Genomic DNA, 16567 nt, shown 5'->3' on the forward strand with positions numbered 1-16567 from the left:
GGGGAGGAGGGGGCGATGATTGCGTCGCAGCATGTATGAAGAATATGATTTGACACTGCATCGGGCCGGGACACGGGCGTAATAAACTGGGCGCAGGGCGTCCTACGACGGCATTTTATGAGCGACAGGACGACTCCATTGGGTCCTTTCTCTTTTTTTTTTCCTTTATTATTATTTGTTTCGCTGACAAACCTTTTTTTTTTTAAGGCAATTACCGCCATGGTCCTATCCATTAACCGTCACTTTCTCTCTCCCTCCCCCCTCTCTTTCTTGACAACCAACCAGACTTCTTCCTCTCCTTACTCCAACTTCCGACTTGCGGCAGAGGGCGGACTTGGCCGAAACATCGAGACACCCGAGGACCAAGCCTCAACTCGCAACCATGCCTATCTGGTGCTTCCCGTCTTGCCCTCCCGTCATTACTGCAAGAGTTCATATCTTCCGGCTCTCATAGCGGCCTCTCTGCTCACCCTCTGGTGGCTGAATCAACCGTAGGTGACACGCTGATAGACAGCGGAATACTGCATGAGCACCCGGATGGCCCAGGAGCCTACTGCTATCATGTCGGCTTTTCCCGGCGGGATCACAAGTTCACAACATGCGTCGAAACGATGGGGGCGGTTCGAAAGGATAACCACATCCGAAATGCCGCAAGACGGCTCTTGATCTAGGTCGAGTGGGCCAGTTTACTTGGTGATCTGGTTTCTAGATCCCCGGTATGCTTTCATGTGATGTGGCTCGGTAATGGCTGGAAACGGGCTGTTGCGACATGGGGTCGGTTTGTCTCTGCAAGTCGTCGACCATACGTATGTTCCAACTACACAGGCGCATGTGGGATCTTATGGCAAGTTGAGGGGAAAGAGGAGTAGGTATATTAGACTAAGGAGTATCTGGTGCCCGACCACGTCCGGAGAAGAAAATCAAAAAGGCAAGGAGCGCAGCGCGTGCATGCCCGTTCATTCGTCTCAGGTCTTCCCATGTTCCATCGCCTATTCTTGAGACTGCTCCCTCAATAGTAACTAAACTAACCTCTGCACTTTGTGAAGTTTCCCGTCTAACCCGCTTCGTGTTTTGGCGATTCAATCTGGGAGCTGCAATCCTCATCGTGGTGTCATGAAAGCCCTGAGTGATCGTAGAGAGTGTGCAGTGTAGGCGAACTTTGAACGGCTGGGTGAGGAAGGGAACAAGAAGAAATGCCCCCCCTCTAATGGTCATTGTCGCAGTGGTACTGGTTGAGGCTACCACAGTTCTTATCACCGTGGGAGTGGCACTTGAAGCTATTGGGCTTGATTCCTTTGGAGCAGCAAAACTGGCAGCCGCCGATGGGCGAACAGTTGCTGGGCGCAACACAGCCGAGGGCCGTGTTGGGAGCGAGCAGCGAGGGATGGGCTGTGGCATGAAGAGCCAGGGCGGTTATGGTCAGGAACAGCTTGGTGGAAACCATCTTGTTTGGAAAGGGAGAAGCAAAAGTTGTATGACTGAAATCGGGAAGGGCGTTAAACTGGTTGTATCAGGGGTGAATGTCTAGGATTTTCGAAAGGGAAATGCATTCATTCGTGTCTAGGAGCCAGGAGATTAATGGACCTTTTTATAACCACCGTCTATCTCTTGTGGATCTTTATATTGAACACTTTTACTTTGCCTCTGTCCTTCTGTCCCTCTGTCCCTCTGTCCCTCTGTCCCTCTGTCCCTCTGTCCCTCTTCCCTGTTGTCACCCCGCAGCTGTTGACTCGATTCGGAAGCTCGATTCCTACTTTCAGTCGACTAAAGGGCCAGATTCCGGTTGTTCGACGGCACAAGCAAACAATAGGCCCCTCGGGATGTCCTGGGAAGTTTCATCGTAACTTCCCCCCGGATAGGATGGGTATTACGTGCCGCAGACGGTATTTAGAATGTGAGCTTCAACTTCGAGCGGTATGACCAAGACAACTTGAGTATGACCAGAGGCAAACATCCTGTTATCTAGGTCGAGGCAACCTCTTGGCAGACGGCAGACGGCAGAAGGAACAGAGAATGGACGTCAAAGTCACAGGAGGATAGAACGCAGGAAGGAGAGTAGTTGATCACACGGCTCAACTAGAGGGCAAAGACTGCCTATGAAAGGGATGTGATGAAAGTCGGCCCGGACCATGAGGGTGTTTGAGATATCGGCAGGCGCACAAGTCACAACCATCGATGCTTTTCTGGTCGAAGCGAAGACTTGAAGGTGGCTGGCCAACGTTTCAAAGGATTTATTACAGGCCAAAAACGAAAGATGCTGGGGGCACCGCTTGGGGAGAAATAGCCAGACTGGAGCTTCATCATGGTTGTTGGTTGAGATTCAGAGTGAAGGACGAGAAGGAGGTGTTGTGTTAGTTAGTTCTATCACCACGCACATCAACATTCATTTTTCGGAAGGACCAAGAAGAATAACAAGCTAGGCACCTTCCCTACTTGGAGAAGAGCAGAGCCAGTCTTATAGCCCTACCAAAAAAGCAAGGAAGGAGCGTCAGCAGCTATTATACGACGACTCTTCTCGGCAGGGCGAGTGAAATTTCCACAACTTCCAACTTCCAACTTCCAACTCTCAGCCCGCAACTCCCAACAAGCAAACACCGAGGAGAAGCTCACATCACCACATTTGACAAACGTACCAACCTCAAGAGGTCAACCGCCCACGATGGAAATCCTCGTCACGGTATTTCTTCTTCTCGTGGGACTGGCCTTACCAGCTGCGGCGTTTCCAGAGGGAAGCCCCGTTGCAACTCCTTCGCAGCCGGGTGACAATTGCACGTAAGCCTTTGACTCTTGAGTCCCCTCTGAAATTCCACCTGTTTTCTTCTTTTCTTCCCCCTTCCCTTCAGAGGCTTGTGACTGTGTATCCTGGCTGACTGATATCTGGGCGATTATGACCAGTTGGTACGAGGATCACTGGGACTGCGAGCGCGCCGGCGCCTGCTCGACCGTTACCGTCACGCAGCTGGGTATTGATGCCACCGTCACCGACTACGATGGGTTCATGAACTCGATGAACAGCGCCTACTCAACTTCGGGCATTTCTTTCAGCGGTGAACATGTCTTCATCTTCACGTCGCTGTACACGTACTCGGGTGGTAGCTTTACGGGCTACGGGGTGTACGACTCGCAGGCCCTGACCCAGGCCGGATACAACGTCATCACCGAGGTGCATACCACCACTACCTGCCCGACGAGCTACACGCTGCCGCCGTCGCCCACGGGGTCCATCTGTAGCCCTCATGGAGACCACTGTGAGTTTTTCTTCCCCGCTTTTTTCTTTCTTTTTTTTCTTCTTTCTTCCTTTTCTCTCCCACTGCAAGTGAGCATCCCACATTATCTGACCGCATAAAATGCAACAGGGCACTGCGACGCAACCCCTGTCCCCGAGCACACCTCTCTCCCGAGCGAGGACGAGGAATGTGAGGCCCACGACGACCACTGGCACTGCCCTCCCGGCGTTGAAGAGCCACCGTACCCTCCTGGTGGCGAAATGGGCGGCAACGAAGATGCCGATGGCGACGGGGACGAGGACGAGGATGAAGAGGATGAACCCGGGACTTCCCAGGGACCCCAACCGGGCCAACCCACGACGGACATAGTCGAGGAGGGCGGAGCTGCGGGGCTGGGAGTCATGGCCAAGCCGATCTTCGCTGCGGTCCTGGTCCCTGCCGTCATCTTTGGGCTCATCGGCTAATGTTGAAGGTTATTCAGGGTGAAAGGGACTGGCTCAGGAGTCAGGAGTCAAGTCGTCGTTGCTGGGGTAGTGGGTCCAAGGGATCCGATTCGGGGATCTTTGCACTAAAAAAAAGAAAAGAAAAAAACATAGTAATCATGGTTGCTTATCTTATCGAGAGCTCTATCTGCCCCATTCTTCAAGGTTCCCCACCCAGAGTACCCCTATCATACATAGGTATCATAGGTACCAATCTCCCAACGGGGGTACCTTGCTCGTGTAAGGTACTTTGTAGAAAAGAAAGTCTTGTTTACCTACTCGGTAATAAGGTACCTTATGTTTGTTGGCGGGCCGGGCCACTTGGAAAGCTCCCTCCAAACCTTCGTAACGATCACGGTATCACCAGCTTCGGATTCGTCGATACATCGCAGCCTGACCATTTTTCATCTTTATCCCAGTTCTTACAACGTCAAACTTTGGATATCCAAGGTGTTATCCCTCACCGCATTTTCAAGCTAGCTATGGTCGCTCCCTGCATCTGTTGTTGACAGCTCGGAGCGGTCAAGCGATCCCAAAAAATCACCATCACCATCACCTTCACCTTCCTTCACCACCAAAGCCACACCCGATCGTCGCTTCTAATCCCCAAAAGTCATCCCAGGTTTTGAGCACAATAAGCGCAAGCGCTACTATGACACGATCTTCGCACTACCAAATGCCGGGCGCATACTGGGACAGTCAAACGACCGGCGTCCACCCCGGCATCTTTCGACCTCCCATCTCCTCCTCCTCTGCCGCCTCATCGATGCATCTCGTCCAGTCAGCCGCCAGCCTCGTATCCGAGAATGCATCGTCTGCCATGCAAGCCAAGCGAAAACGAGACCGAAAAGAGTCGTCACGCGAACATACACCGTTGCAGGAGTGGTCCGACGCCAACATGAACATGAACATAGACAGTCTAGGCAGTCACACACCCCACCTCGACACTCCTGGGGCGGGAAGACGAGAACGAGCCATCTCGGGCCGCTACACTCTTGCTGGCCAGCTTGAGACCCCAGGAGGCGGCGGCGGCGGCGGCGGCCTCGAGGACAGTCTGTATTCCGACAGCGACTACCGGAGGGCTCTTGGATCCAAGAGACCTTTCGCCGAAGCCGAGTCGCCTGCAAACGGCCACCCGCACTTGCTGGTCAAACCTGACCACCAGGCGGGATCGAACGAAGGCTGGAGCAAGCTTGCTTTCAATACCATCGGTGGTGTTGTGGGGAAGTTCTGGGAGTTTTGCAAGACCGGCGCCTTCAAGGGGTTCTACGCCGGTGGTGGAAAGGGATACGCGCTGAATGATCATAATACTATCAACAGCAACGGTCAACAGGCCGTCCCGACATGGGATTCGCGAACAGCCAACGGAGCGAATATGCAGGCGGTCCAGAACACAGATGGATACTTCCCTTCGTTCAATCCCTCCTCCGTCACCGATCATACCGTTCCGGGCGGATTCCCGCAGTCCGACTACGCACCCTACAGCCCCGAGTGCTTCGAAAACACGACGCCCGAGTCGACGCCATCACAGCCGGCCGCGAAGCGCAGACAGCTCGACGAAGGCGACGAGTTGCGGCGGAACTGGATCGTGGTCGACGAACCGACGTCAACCCGGAAGAAGAACAATCCGCGACCCATCTCGCGAATGTCGGCCCGCACCACCCCTTCGCGAAACTCTCGACCTTCCATAAATACAGGCCGACGCATCAGCGTCCCCGTCTCCCGGCTCAGTTCGAGCGCGGCGGCCGCCGCCGCCGCCTCGCCCCGCCGAACGGCGCACGCGAACCACAACCGCATCTCCCACGCCGGCTCCCCCGGCCTCAGCCCCCGCGAACCAGCCAGCTTTGCCAGCTTTTCCGGCGCCCGGCTCTCCTTCTCGAGACCGTCGTCCCCGGGACCGCTCTCCCCCAGCCGCATCCCCGTGCCGTCGCGTCCCGCCGGCAGCGGCAACGGCAGCGGCAACAGCAACGGCAACGGCAGGAGCAGCCTGGGCCCCAATCCGTTCGCGCGGCCGTCGAGCTCGGCGGACTCGTACCATCCCCGCAACGGGAGTAGCGATGCTGCTGCTGCTGGCGCCCCCCATTTTACCCACCGACGGACGCAGAGCGGCGCCTCGGCGGCGACCTCGCGGGCGCCGCCGAAGCCGCGTGAGGAGGGCATCCTCCAGGACAGCCCGCGTCTGACGCCCGAGGCGAAGAAGTTGGCGGCGAAACGGAGGCGGGAGGAGCAGAATGCGGATATGCGGATGAACGATTTCAATACACGGCTCCAGGAGATGATCCGACAGGGGAAGGAAGCGCTGGGGACGAAGATTGAGGTGGCTGGGGATGCTGGGGGGTGGGAATCCGAGGATGACTGAGGGGGAGTTTCATTTTATTTTTTTTCCCCCTTCTTCTTCACTTCATGCCCTGTCTCTTTCTTCATAATGTCTCCCTCTTTTCTTTCCGGACCAGGCGGGAAATTGTCTTTTCTCTCAACGGCCTGGAGTTTGGCGCCGCGTGTTGACCATCTACTGAGTACGGATGGGAGACTTGGAACGTTATGACGGGGGGCGACACTCGACGCCGGGATCAACGCCCCATGATTTTACATCTTCTTCTACTTCACTTCTTCTACTTCACTTCTTCCATGTCTGATATCCCTGACTCTCTGGCTTACATGGGCGGACATTGTGGATTTTCGTCGCTTGAGATACCTAGTCTTTTTTTAGAGTGATGTTATTCCGACTGGCGTCCCGATGCCGACAGCTATTAGCTATTCTACCTGACTACCATCCTGTCCCTTTCTATAAGGTAATGAAAGAATACGCTGGATTAATGGATCAGACCCGGCTGCTTGCTATTGCTACACTTATACGCAAGCCAACATCTTCTGCCATATTTTGGGTACACTACGTGTACTTCCACTGATTGTATGGTACGTCCCCACTCGTATCATTTACCCCTGAGTTGACATGCACCAAAGACATCACCATCCCCCTTTTTTTTTTTTTTTTTTTTTTTTTTTTAATTCATTACGCGCATGCAGGCCTAAAGCTATGGCGCGGCGCCTATCGCCCTAAGGGCTAAAGGCTTTTTTTTTTTTTTTTTTGATTCATTACGCGCATGCAGGCCTAAAGCTATGGCGCGGCGCCTATCGCCCTAAGGGCTAAAGGCTATCAGAAGCTAGGTACAGTAAAATAGAGCGTACTAAACAAAGGAAATCCTCCGTAACAATCTGCCTAATAAAACCTAATAGGTGAAAAACCAAAGCAAAATAACTAGACCGCAGGAATCGTGGTTTGCGCCCTGTACCACTCTGCCGAGGCTATTTTAGAAGCTAAAAGGTAGGCCTGTAAGGCCTGTATTCACCATCCCCTATTCCGACTTAGACAACAATGTGTGCATGTGGTCATGGCAATAAACAAAAAAAAATGAATAGAGGACCAGGGAATTATACCGGTACACTCTGACTGGTACGAAGCAGACAACAAGCAACGTCCTTCGGTCGGCAATTCCCTCTCTTCTTAAGATGTCGTAACAAGCGTTTTCCAACTCTTGACTGTCCATCTCGGCATGCCAAAGCCGGCTTAGCACTCTGATCTCCGTGCGGTTAACATGCCCGGGGCACCAATAGAAACATTGAACCGTCCGGTGGATGCTTGCCTTTGCCCTCAACTGTTTCTTGGCTCGAGTGGAAGGGGTCGGGACCGTCGGGTGATGCATGATGTATGCCAAGACAGCAGGACGGTTCGGTTCGTCTTCCCCCATGTCAGCGCCTATGATTCTCGAAGTATCTCCAGGAAGAAAAAGGTCGAATGGACGAGAGACTCCAGTCATTTGTGCACCAACTGCCGAACACATTGAGAGACCAACGAGAAGCGACCGCGCTCCGGCTCCACCGGATCCAGGCATGTTTTCATGCCTCTCAGTGTGACGCTGTCTCAAAACTCTCAGTGCTGTCTTCTAAGTTCTGCCGGGGGCTCCGGGCTGGAAACTCATTGGGAAGGGCTCGTCAGTCCGCTTAACTATGTCTAGGATATTCCTTCACCGGCTTGCGAAGTCCTTGTCTCAACCTTGAAAATATCCCCCTATATGCCCCCCCCCCGCAGTTTCAGTGAGTCCACCATCTAGGAAGCCCGGCCTTGGAGTCTTGGACGGTTGGACGGTTGGACTTTTGTTTGCAAAAGCACGTCACTATCGTCACGCACCACGACTCGAGTCACTCGACATTTAACACCATGATCTGCTTCTCAGTGGCGCGAGTATGGACTCTGGTGGAGACCTCGGGTGGTCTATGGCCGGGAGAGGACTGGGCCCAGAGGGGACCTACACTACATACAGCTCCTTCAAGTGTAAAGGTAAGTGTAGTCTGGCTGCAGCCTGCAGGCGACAACCCGTCCTGGGGAAATACCAATATCCCTCCTGGATTAACCAACTGCAGGCCGGAAGAATATTGGGGGGTAAACGGAGAGAGCTCCGGCCTCCAAGGTCTCTCCAGGATTTGGATCTTCGTCGTTCATACGGACTGCAACACATCGGCATTTTCGCCGAAAGGAAGGTAGTTGTTGACTCTCGGTGAGAATCTATTCAGGGAAGATCAGGGAATGATCCTCAGTCATTATTTCCTTGCGTGGAAGTGAGCTTGGTTGCATGTGTCTTACTTATACCCAAGATGAACCCTTCTGGATTTCTTCTTTCCCCCTTCACCTCGGCGCTCTGTTTTTTGGTGACGACGAATCGACGATCATCCGGCTCTTTTGAAGTCCTCCTTGCATGTGCACTTCCTTCCTTTGCGCCCACCTTCCCGTCACCGACTCACTCACCACACTTCTAATACCCTTCATAACTCTACCATGCAGTCAAACGGGACTCCCAAGCAGAGACAGGAGCTCAGGGAGAAGCCCGACGTTCCCCTGGACGATTCCAAGGAGAAACAAGCCCCCTTCGTAGGAGACTTCGAAGCCAAAGATGACGCCTGGCGCAAGGAGACCTCCAAGAAGCTTCTACGCAAGATGGACGCCCATCTCCTGCCCATGCTCGTCGTCATGTATCTCCTCAACTTCCTCGACCGCTCGAACCTGGCTCAGGCTCGCTTGGGTACCTTGGAGGAGGACCTGGGTATGGCCGGGACGGACTTTAACCTCGCCACCTCCATCTTCTTTGTCGGTACGTTTCGGGCTCATCCCTTCCTCCCTTCCCCTCCGGGCCCTCCCCTCGCCTCCCAGTCCCTGGCCTCCGTTTCGATGCGTCGTGGCGTAGAGCTACGCTACCTCTCCTCGCTGTGCTGACTTGGATTCCCCCCATGAACTACATACATGCAGGCTATTTGCTCATGCAACTCCCCTCGAACATGCTCATCACGCGGGTCAGGCCTTCTCTGTACCTCAGCGCCTCCTGCGCTCTCTGGGGCGTGGTCTCGACCTGCAACGCTGCCGTGCAGAATTTCGAGAGCTTGGTCGTGGTGCGGTTTTTCCTCGGCTTCGTCGAGGCCCCCTTTTTCCCCGGCGCTATTTTCCTCATGAGCTCGTGGTACACCCGCGCCAAGCTCACCCGGAGAATCTCCTGGTTCTACGCCGGCAACGCCCTCGCGAACATGTTCGGCGGCTTGCTGGGTGCTGCCATCTTGGGCAACCTCCATATGGACCTGGGGGTTGCGGGATGGAGGTGGTTGTTCATCATTGTAAGTTTCCCCCTGTGGTCTTCCTGTCCGAGCACGCCCTGAACAGGTGAGGCCGAGACTGACACATACTTGCCACAACAGGAAGGCGTCGTCACCATCGCCCTGGCCCTTCTGGCCGGCTTTATCCTGCCCGACTACCCTCACACCACCCGCTGGTTGAGCGACGAGGAACGGGCTTTCGCCGCCTGGCGACTGCTCAAGGACATCAACGAGGAAGATGAGCGCCACGCGCAGACCGTTTGGGCCGGCTTGAGGCTGGCCCTAGCCGACTACCGCCTCTACATCTTCGTCTTGATGCAGCACATTAGTCTTCTCTCGCAGACCTTCCAGTACTTCTTCCCTTCCATCGTTGGCACCCTGGGCTACGACAACATTACTACTCTCTGGCTTACGGCTCCTGTTTGGGTAAGCGGGTTGGGCTGGGGGGGGGTATAAATGAAAAAGAGAAGAGGGAGAGAAAATTAGTTACTGACGCCCTCCGAACAGTTCGCGACATTCCTCATCTCTGTTTGCGTCACGTGGACTTCGGCAAAGACGAGAGACCGCTCCCTCCATATCATCATCCTCATGGTGTTTGCGGCTACCGGAAATGCCATAGCAACCGGTACTACTGTTCTCGGTGCGCGTTTCTTCGCCATGTTCCTGATGCCCATGGGTGCCGTATCTGCATGTAAGTCCACACTTTCCCCAGCCCCTTTCGCAACGGCTCGACTCTCCAAGCTACAGTAGACGAGACAAGACGACACGCTGCTCACGCAATGGTCTCATGCACTTTCCAGACCAGATCATCGTCTCCTGGGTGGCAAACTCTTTCCCCCGGCCCCTGGTCAAGCGCTCCGTCGCCATCGCCGTCGCCAACATGGTCGGCAACACCGCCAGTATCTACGGCTCGTACATGTACCCGAGCTCACATGCGCCGCAGTATATCCCCGGAGGAAGTGCCAACTCGGTCGTCTGTCTTCTGGTTGCCGCGCTTGCGCTCCTGCTGCGCTTTTTGCACAAATGGGAGAACAAGAAGCTCGAACGCGCCGAGACGGAAGGCGCTGATCCGGAGAGCCGTGAGGGCGAACGGAGGGCTGCTGGGTTCAGATATATCTACTAACTTGAGTTTTGCCTGGCTCTGTTGAAAAAGAGAGGAATTCGATACCCGGGATGGATGCATTGACATATTGGGAATTTGATATGAAAGTATGGTTTGGAAGGGAAGGGAGAAGAAGAACAGGAACATGGGAGCATGAATAAACAAGAACTTCTTGAAGAGCTCCCTTTCTTCTTTCGAACGATCCTACACTACTTCTCTAATATCTGCTCCACTCACACGCGCGCTAACTGTATTGCCAGATTCCACTTCACGGTCTCGGTGATCAAGGCGCTGATCGATGCCAACCCTAATGAACATGCCGATGGAAACGGAGAGGAACAGACCGGCGAAGACCACGGGGTCGGTGATTGCGTCCGCTCGCCTGTACTCGACGGGAGGCATACCAGGCAAAGGAGCAGGGCGATCATGAAGATGGGGGTTTGGCCCTAGGAAGGACCAGCGCCAGCGCCAGCCGATGGTGGAGGTTAAGTTGACGCCGGCTTGCCATGCGGCGACGTCACGGAGGGGTACAAGATGTGCAGGACTTGGGTAAGAGATGTGTTAGAGATAAGGGGTAAGGGAAAAGGGGTAAGGGGTAAGGGGGACAGAAGGGAATCCGACCTGTGATGAGAAGAGACGACACCGGCTCCGATTTCCGGTGTTGGATTATTACTTTCATTAATTTCTCGGTGTAAGTCGTTGAACATCCCGGTGCCCTTCCAGTAAATCAATCCGTCCTTCTCAAACTGCGGTCCCTCGGCGTCGACAATGTTGCCCATCTCACCCCGATTATACTCGACCCGAACCTGCTCCTGCTGGTAAAAGGCGTCAACCCGTGGCGACAGCGCATCCCTCAGCGAGTCGACATTACCCTGCCGGTGAAGAGCCCGCCATGGCTGCGTGCATGTGCTCTCCTTGCACGCCTTGGTCACCAGGAGAAAAGAGTCTAGACGCGCCACGACCTTTTCGATCGGGTAACCGAGGATCGTAGTAGCCGTGGAGTCGGGGCGGAGGAGGTTGTCGAGTTGCAGGGGCGATGCCGAGGAAAAAGAAGACAAAAAGAAGAAGAAACAATAAAAAAAAAAAGGAGGAGAGAAGAGGAGACTGACATTCAGATCATAAAGCTCATGCTCACTGGTGCACCAAGCCGAATAATACAGGTTATACCCCCCAGAAGTCACCCGCAGCCCCTTATACTTGTTATCGAGAACGAAGCTCGTGGCCCCAAAGATGGGCCACTTGCCCTCCCGAAGCAGCGAAACCCCAATACTCAACCGTAACGTGTTCGTGCCTCGTGTGGACCGACCCGTCGAGTTCCGCGCCCGTCAGCGGGATAGCCAGCCCATCAAAGTCAGGTCGCAAGGCAGCCCCCAGCCAACGAGACGATCGTAGGCGCCAGATCCTGATGCGTGGTGACCATCAACCCGGCCGGCCTCACGCCCCCTAGGCACGCCCCGGGACCCCGAACAATGAGGGGCACGTTGACATCCCCCTCATACCCGCACTCTTTTCGTCAAGTCGCTCCCAGCCCGTCCGTCTTCGGGATCAGCCGCGCTTCATCCACTCCGTCCGGTCCGTCCCTCCCCCGTGTCGCCGAAGTACAGGACATGTTGAAAACGTGGAACTCCCTAAAAGAAGTTGTTGTCGACCGATGGCCTAAGCCTTCATGCAACATGGGGATGTCAATTGCATCTGTCTTATGATGTTGTGTTGTACACTGAGCATGGAAAACACATCTGCGCCTTGACCCATGTCCCCGTCCCCGTCCCTCTCCTTGAGGGGAGTCTCTTTTTAATTGTGCCCAGTGTCCATGCCACGGCAAAAAGCCCGCTGTGGATATCTTCACGTCCGTCACCTCCCTCTCCCTCGTCATACGTTTTGCTTAAGCCGGATATCCTCGTTTCTCGCATTCGGTGAAGAAGATGACCATCCGCCAGAGCTTCTTGGCCATATCCTCTGCCTCGTCGTCCAGTGCCTAGATGCATTCAATGTCAGCGGGCTGTCTGAAGAAACGACAGGGTGAAAAGGGGGGAGAAGAAAAAAAAACTTACCCCTGTGAGCTCCTCGACAAGGTCCCCGGGCTTGCCATGCTTCCGTAGATGCTCTTCCACCACCTCCACCAGCAACTCCTCCTGCACGCCGAGGTACTCGACAATCTTCTTCTCCACAAACGGCCGCAGCTTCTCCCGGATGATGCTGTCGTCCAGGTAGTCCCACTGCACGTCCCAGTTCCAGAGCCCTTCCTTTTCTGACGGGATCTCCTGGGCGAGCGCGCGGATCGCGTTGTTCAGCTCCTCCTCCGTCATCTTGTCCACCGCCGTCGTCGGCTCGAACTGGATCGGAATCAGCTGCCGCTTCGTCGTGCTCTCCTGCTCCTCGTCGTCCAGCAGGCCCTCGACCTCGGCGATCGTGCGCCGAGACGGCGCCACCCGTTGCGCCTGGGCCCGCTGTGCCGCTGCGCCGAGCGAGAGCTTGAAGGGCGCCGCCGCCGGCGCCGGTGCCGCTGCTGCTGCTGCTGCTGTTGCTGCGGACGACGCCTGCTGCTGCCTCTTTTCCATCTCCTCCGCTTGCCGGTCGAGGAACGAGTCCGCCATGCCCTGCGCCCGTTCCATCTCCGCCTCTTCTCTGCGCCGCTCGTCCGCCTCGGCCCTGCGGTCGTGTTCGTCCCGTGCCGCCTCGTCGGCCCTCTCCATCTGTCGCTTCCGAACCCATGCGGCGTGGTCGCGGTAGTACAGGTGCGTCTTCCGACTCGCCTCCCGTTCGTCGTCCCACGTCTTCTCCCGCTCCAGCTGTTCCTGCCGCCGCCTCTCGAAGCTCTCCTCCTCCCGGAGTTCGCGGTCGCGCTCTCGTTCCAGTGCTGCTTGTCGAGACCGCTCTCGGTTGAACCACTTGCGCTCCGCCTCGAGGTACATCCTGTCTTCCTCCGCCTTTTGCTTGTCGACTTGTCTCTGGTATAGTTCCTCGTCGTCCGCTTCGCTCTCCTCGTCCTCTCGGTGGATGGAAAGTTCGGCGTTCGCGACGCCGCCGTTCACGAACGAGACGGACCGGCTTCCGTTGGCGCCGCCTTTCGGCCCGGATGGCACGTTCCCTGCGCCGCCGCGGGGGCCGACGGGGACGTTGTTAGCGTTGTCCGGTCCTGGGCTGTCGAGCCTGGTCCGCCGCGGTGGCCCGTTCGCCGCCCGCCTCTCTCGCTCTTCCAACTCCTCCTCACGCTTGAGTCGTTCCATGTCCCGCTGGATGCTGCGCTCACGGAAGGCCGCAATCTCGGCGGCCACGACCTCGCGCATCTCGGCCGGGATATCGGCCAATTCGTCGTCTTGCGCAAGGGCGATATTCACAACCTCGACGCTTTCTCCGCTGTTGCCCATGGACACGTCGCCATCGCCATCTGTTGTGGGTGCGGCCGCCTTGGGGTGGGCAAGTTCTTGAACGACTTGCTTGAACGCCTCTCTGGCCGCCTGCAATCTCGACTCGGCGGCAGAATCTTCACCCCTGTTCTCCTTGTAAGACTCGAGGTATTTGCGTGATGCAGGGTCGATCGTAACCCGTAGTTTTACCATCTCCACACCGTTGACCGCATCTCCCTCTGTCTTTTCTTCCTTCGGACCCTGCTGCTTGGACGGCACCTCCGCATCCTCGAGGATTTCGACAGCCGTGGCAAACGACTCGACGTCTTCGAACTGAGCAAACCCAAACTTGGCTCCCTGCGTATCGGACAGGGTCGAGGCGGCACTGTCCCAACGTCGCAATTGCCCGAGCGAGTGGAGGAGCTTCTCCATCCCTGCATCGCCGCCGACTCCGGCGGGGATTTTGTGAATAAAGACGGTGCGGAGTCGCTCTTCGTAGGTCGGAGGCACGAGTGCTTGCAAGGCCTCTCGCGCCGCGGTTCTAGACTGATCAGGGCCTCTTTCCGAGCCGAGGCCGGGTCGCCCCGATGTGGGCGTTGCGCTGTCTTTCCGGCCGCTGTCGACAGGGGTACTAGGTTTGCCGCCTAAAGCAGAGAGCCGAATGACCGGGGCACTAAAGTCGAAGTTCGGGATGTTTGGGGCTTGGAAGTTCGGTGGCAGGCCGCTTTGTCGGTTAGCTTGTACGTTGCTGGGCGGTTGAACACCGGGAGGTGGTGCCATGCCTGGAGCGGAGGACATGCCTGGCGGAGGACCTGTGACAGCAGTGGTCAGCATGAGAGGGAAAAGAAAAAAAGAAAAGAAAAAAAGAGAAAACCAGGACAGGAGAGTTGGCATACCTAGACCAGGCGGCGGCGCCATGCCCGGTGGAACTGAGGTACCTCCTGGATAAGCTCCGTATGATGGAGGAGGCCCGTAGGGGTTGGCTGTGAACGGTAAGCATCAAAGCATCCAAGCAGGTCAGGCTATAGGGAAGACGGGTCGTAAACTTACGTGCATACGGATTGTACGCCATGATGCCGTTCCTGGCAACGGGGGCCCCAGAATATATCGTTATTCCGAGCTGCTCAACTTGAAGACAACACGCAATCCCGGTAGAGGGAGGATGCAGAGCCTCTTGAAAATGCTGAGATCAGCAGTTCTCTACTGTAGATACTGGAAGACCAACAGAAATTGTCCTGTAATTCCAATTTTCGTGAAGAAGACCCGACACAAATGGCAACGATGACGACACTTGTTCTCGATGCCGGGAAGAAAAGATGGTGTAGAAGAGGAGGGAGGTAGAGAAACAGAAGTAGAAGGGCTGAAGGTTGAATTGAATTCCTCCATGTACAATTTTTGGCACTGGTTGAAGTCACCCGCGTTGTACGTTGTACGAAGTATTTCCCCTACACGCGACTGCCTCCTGATTGGACCGAGATGCGTGACAGGTGGGACCCCCGGGACTCGGGGAATATGTTTATCCGTCATTGATTTTGAAGCTTCGAACTCCCAGAAATATCACGAGAAACTGTTGGGACACCTCAACTTTCACCCTCAGTCTTGCCATTTCCATATCGCCCTGGCGTTTTGTTACCGTCAATCGTCATGTGAGTATTTCTTATTCTTTTCTTTTGGATAAAATGTCAACATTTGACTAATGACTTTCTTTTCCAGGGCGACGGAACTGAGAATGGCGAGCAGAAGGCTGCTCCAACCGTGGACCCTGCAAAGGGCCTCGACGCAATGCATGCGCACGCCATTTTCTCCGACATCACTTCCATCCTCTCGATTCCTCACAACGACCTCCCCCCTGCTGAACCCGCGCGACGTCCTCCGTCCCTCCTCCAACCACCCCAAACCAACCTGGGCCTCCCGAACCAACCCCAGCCCCAACGCCAGCACTCCCACCTCCACGCTGCCGACGCCGCCGCCGCCGCCGCCCCCTCTGTCGGGCAAAACCAGCGGCAGCAACGCGCTCGAGAAAGCCGCAGCGACAGACCACGTCTACGACGCGACGTCCGACACATTCGACCTCTCCAAGATGATCGCGGACGAGTCGGCCGCCTTCATGCGCACGCACTACACGGACCGGCCCCAGACCGAGATGCGTCTCAAGCCCGTCCTGGGCCGCACCGTCAAAGTCACCAACAACATGGACATGGCCGGCGCTCTCAAGCAGCTGGATCGCGTCTGCAAGGCCAACAGGCTGTACCGCTACACGCAGATGCAGCGTTTCCATGAGCGCCCCGGCCTCAAGCGCAAGCGGCTCAAGAGCGAGCGCTGGCGCGCGCGCTTCAAGGTCGGTTTTGTCGCTGCCGTCAAGAGGGTGCAGGAGCTGAAGAAGCAAGGGTGGTGAGAATGCATGTAGGCTTCTTGACAGTGTAGGAATACGGGTGTTGGGTCCTCTTCTATACGGTCATGGAAAGACAAGGTCGGTCATGTCATCTGGAAAAGAAGGGGCTGCTGCGTTGTTGACCAGGACCAACCCCTGTACTGTATCCGGTTATGTAAAACAATAGAGCAAACATTCTGCGGCCTCGAGAGTCAATGCGATGGATAAAAGACTGGTGTGAGAGTTTCCGACTCGTTTTCTTCGTGGTCATGTCATACCGGGCTTCGGTAATCACTCGACTGTGACCGAGAGGATTCATGGGTGGTTCTCCCAACTAACCCGCTCCAGGTCCCCCTTCAGAAAAATCATTTAAAATATTTATGTTTCTTCCAAAATTC

At 55.5% G+C, this 16567-nt stretch overlaps 10 protein-coding genes across 10 annotated transcripts; 6 read left to right on the forward strand and 4 right to left on the reverse strand.

Moving 5' to 3' along the window:
* Positions 1-12: 12 nt before the first annotated feature.
* SODALDRAFT_27725 (hypothetical protein) lies at positions 13-620 on the forward strand. Its single transcript, XM_028608052.1, has one exon. The coding sequence runs from the start codon at positions 118-120 to the stop codon at positions 493-495; it is 378 nt and encodes a 125-aa protein (XP_028470776.1). The 5' UTR covers positions 13-117; the 3' UTR covers positions 496-620.
* A 480-nt stretch (positions 621-1100) lies between these two features.
* Positions 1101-1444, reverse strand: SODALDRAFT_355158 (hypothetical protein; the record flags this gene model as incomplete). The annotated part of the gene is made up of 2 exons (XM_028613789.1): positions 1101-1167; positions 1230-1444. 2 exons carry the CDS (start codon positions 1442-1444, stop codon positions 1101-1103), a joined length of 282 nt encoding a protein of 93 aa, XP_028470777.1.
* Positions 1445-1820: 376 nt separating this feature from the next.
* Positions 1821-2204, forward strand: SODALDRAFT_355159 (hypothetical protein; the record flags this gene model as incomplete). The annotated part of the gene is made up of 4 exons (XM_028613790.1): positions 1821-1832; positions 1892-1934; positions 1967-2025; positions 2118-2204. The coding sequence occupies 4 exons, from the start codon at positions 1821-1823 to the stop codon at positions 2202-2204; spliced, it is 201 nt and encodes a 66-aa protein (XP_028470778.1).
* Positions 2205-2867: 663 nt separating this feature from the next.
* SODALDRAFT_327135 (hypothetical protein) lies at positions 2868-3636 on the forward strand. The gene has a single exon (XM_028610344.1). The coding sequence runs from the start codon at positions 2888-2890 to the stop codon at positions 3344-3346; it is 459 nt and encodes a 152-aa protein (XP_028470779.1). The 5' UTR covers positions 2868-2887; the 3' UTR covers positions 3347-3636.
* Positions 3167-3775, reverse strand: SODALDRAFT_27740 (hypothetical protein). Its single transcript, XM_028608061.1, has one exon. It carries the CDS (start codon positions 3682-3684, stop codon positions 3331-3333), a length of 354 nt encoding a protein of 117 aa, XP_028470780.1. The 5' UTR covers positions 3685-3775; the 3' UTR covers positions 3167-3330.
* A 282-nt stretch (positions 3776-4057) lies between these two features.
* On the forward strand, positions 4058-6542 carry SODALDRAFT_327136 (hypothetical protein). Its single transcript, XM_028610345.1, has one exon. The coding sequence runs from the start codon at positions 4362-4364 to the stop codon at positions 6066-6068; it is 1707 nt and encodes a 568-aa protein (XP_028470781.1). The 5' UTR covers positions 4058-4361; the 3' UTR covers positions 6069-6542.
* Positions 6543-8543: 2001 nt separating this feature from the next.
* SODALDRAFT_267929 (MFS general substrate transporter) lies at positions 8544-10472 on the forward strand (the record flags this gene model as incomplete). Its single annotated transcript, XM_028607577.1, has 5 exons — positions 8544-8856; positions 9012-9370; positions 9452-9775; positions 9857-10040; positions 10150-10472. The coding sequence occupies 5 exons, from the start codon at positions 8544-8546 to the stop codon at positions 10470-10472; spliced, it is 1503 nt and encodes a 500-aa protein (XP_028470782.1).
* A 194-nt stretch (positions 10473-10666) lies between these two features.
* SODALDRAFT_327138 (hypothetical protein) lies at positions 10667-11366 on the reverse strand. The gene has a single exon (XM_028610346.1). The coding sequence runs from the start codon at positions 11228-11230 to the stop codon at positions 10937-10939; it is 294 nt and encodes a 97-aa protein (XP_028470783.1). The 5' UTR covers positions 11231-11366; the 3' UTR covers positions 10667-10936.
* Positions 11367-12116: 750 nt separating this feature from the next.
* On the reverse strand, positions 12117-15183 carry SODALDRAFT_288703 (hypothetical protein). Its single transcript, XM_028608610.1, has 4 exons — positions 14849-15183; positions 14695-14781; positions 12503-14610; positions 12117-12426 (listed from the first exon to the last, which is right to left on the reverse strand). Exons 1-4 carry the CDS (start codon positions 14868-14870, stop codon positions 12334-12336), a joined length of 2310 nt encoding a protein of 769 aa, XP_028470784.1. The 5' UTR covers positions 14871-15183; the 3' UTR covers positions 12117-12333.
* Positions 15184-15580: 397 nt separating this feature from the next.
* On the forward strand, positions 15581-16503 carry SODALDRAFT_327141 (hypothetical protein). Its single transcript, XM_028610347.1, has one exon. It carries the CDS (start codon positions 15585-15587, stop codon positions 16191-16193), a length of 609 nt encoding a protein of 202 aa, XP_028470785.1. The 5' UTR covers positions 15581-15584; the 3' UTR covers positions 16194-16503.
* The last annotated feature ends 64 nt before the right edge of the window (positions 16504-16567 follow it).

The sequence above is a fragment of the Sodiomyces alkalinus genome (genome assembly GCF_003711515.1).
Source record: "Sodiomyces alkalinus F11 unplaced genomic scaffold SODALscaffold_1, whole genome shotgun sequence".
NCBI classification, from domain to species: domain Eukaryota; kingdom Fungi; phylum Ascomycota; class Sordariomycetes; order Glomerellales; family Plectosphaerellaceae; genus Sodiomyces; species Sodiomyces alkalinus.

Coding starts and splice junctions, on each gene's coding strand:
- SODALDRAFT_27725 (XM_028608052.1), top strand. CDS start 118: ATGAGCGACAGGACGACTCCATTGGGTCCTTTCTCTTTTTTTTTTCCT.
- SODALDRAFT_327135 (XM_028610344.1), top strand. CDS start 2,888: ATGACCAGTTGGTACGAGGATCACTGGGACTGCGAGCGCGCCGGCGCC.
- SODALDRAFT_27740 (XM_028608061.1), bottom strand. CDS start 3,684: ATGAGCCCAAAGATGACGGCAGGGACCAGGACCGCAGCGAAGATCGGC.
- SODALDRAFT_327136 (XM_028610345.1), top strand. CDS start 4,362: ATGACACGATCTTCGCACTACCAAATGCCGGGCGCATACTGGGACAGT.
- SODALDRAFT_327138 (XM_028610346.1), bottom strand. CDS start 11,230: ATGGGCAACATTGTCGACGCCGAGGGACCGCAGTTTGAGAAGGACGGA.
- SODALDRAFT_288703 (XM_028608610.1), bottom strand. CDS start 14,870: ATGGCGTACAATCCGTATGCAC. Junction 14,782..14,848: donor GGCGTACAATCCGTATGCAC/GTAAGTTTACGA, acceptor TACCGTTCACAG/CCAACCCCTACGGGCCTCCT. Junction 12,427..12,502: donor TTGTCGAGGAGCTCACAGGG/GTAAGTTTTTTT, acceptor GAATGCATCTAG/GCACTGGACGACGAGGCAGA.
- SODALDRAFT_327141 (XM_028610347.1), top strand. CDS start 15,585: ATGCGCACGCCATTTTCTCCGACATCACTTCCATCCTCTCGATTCCTC.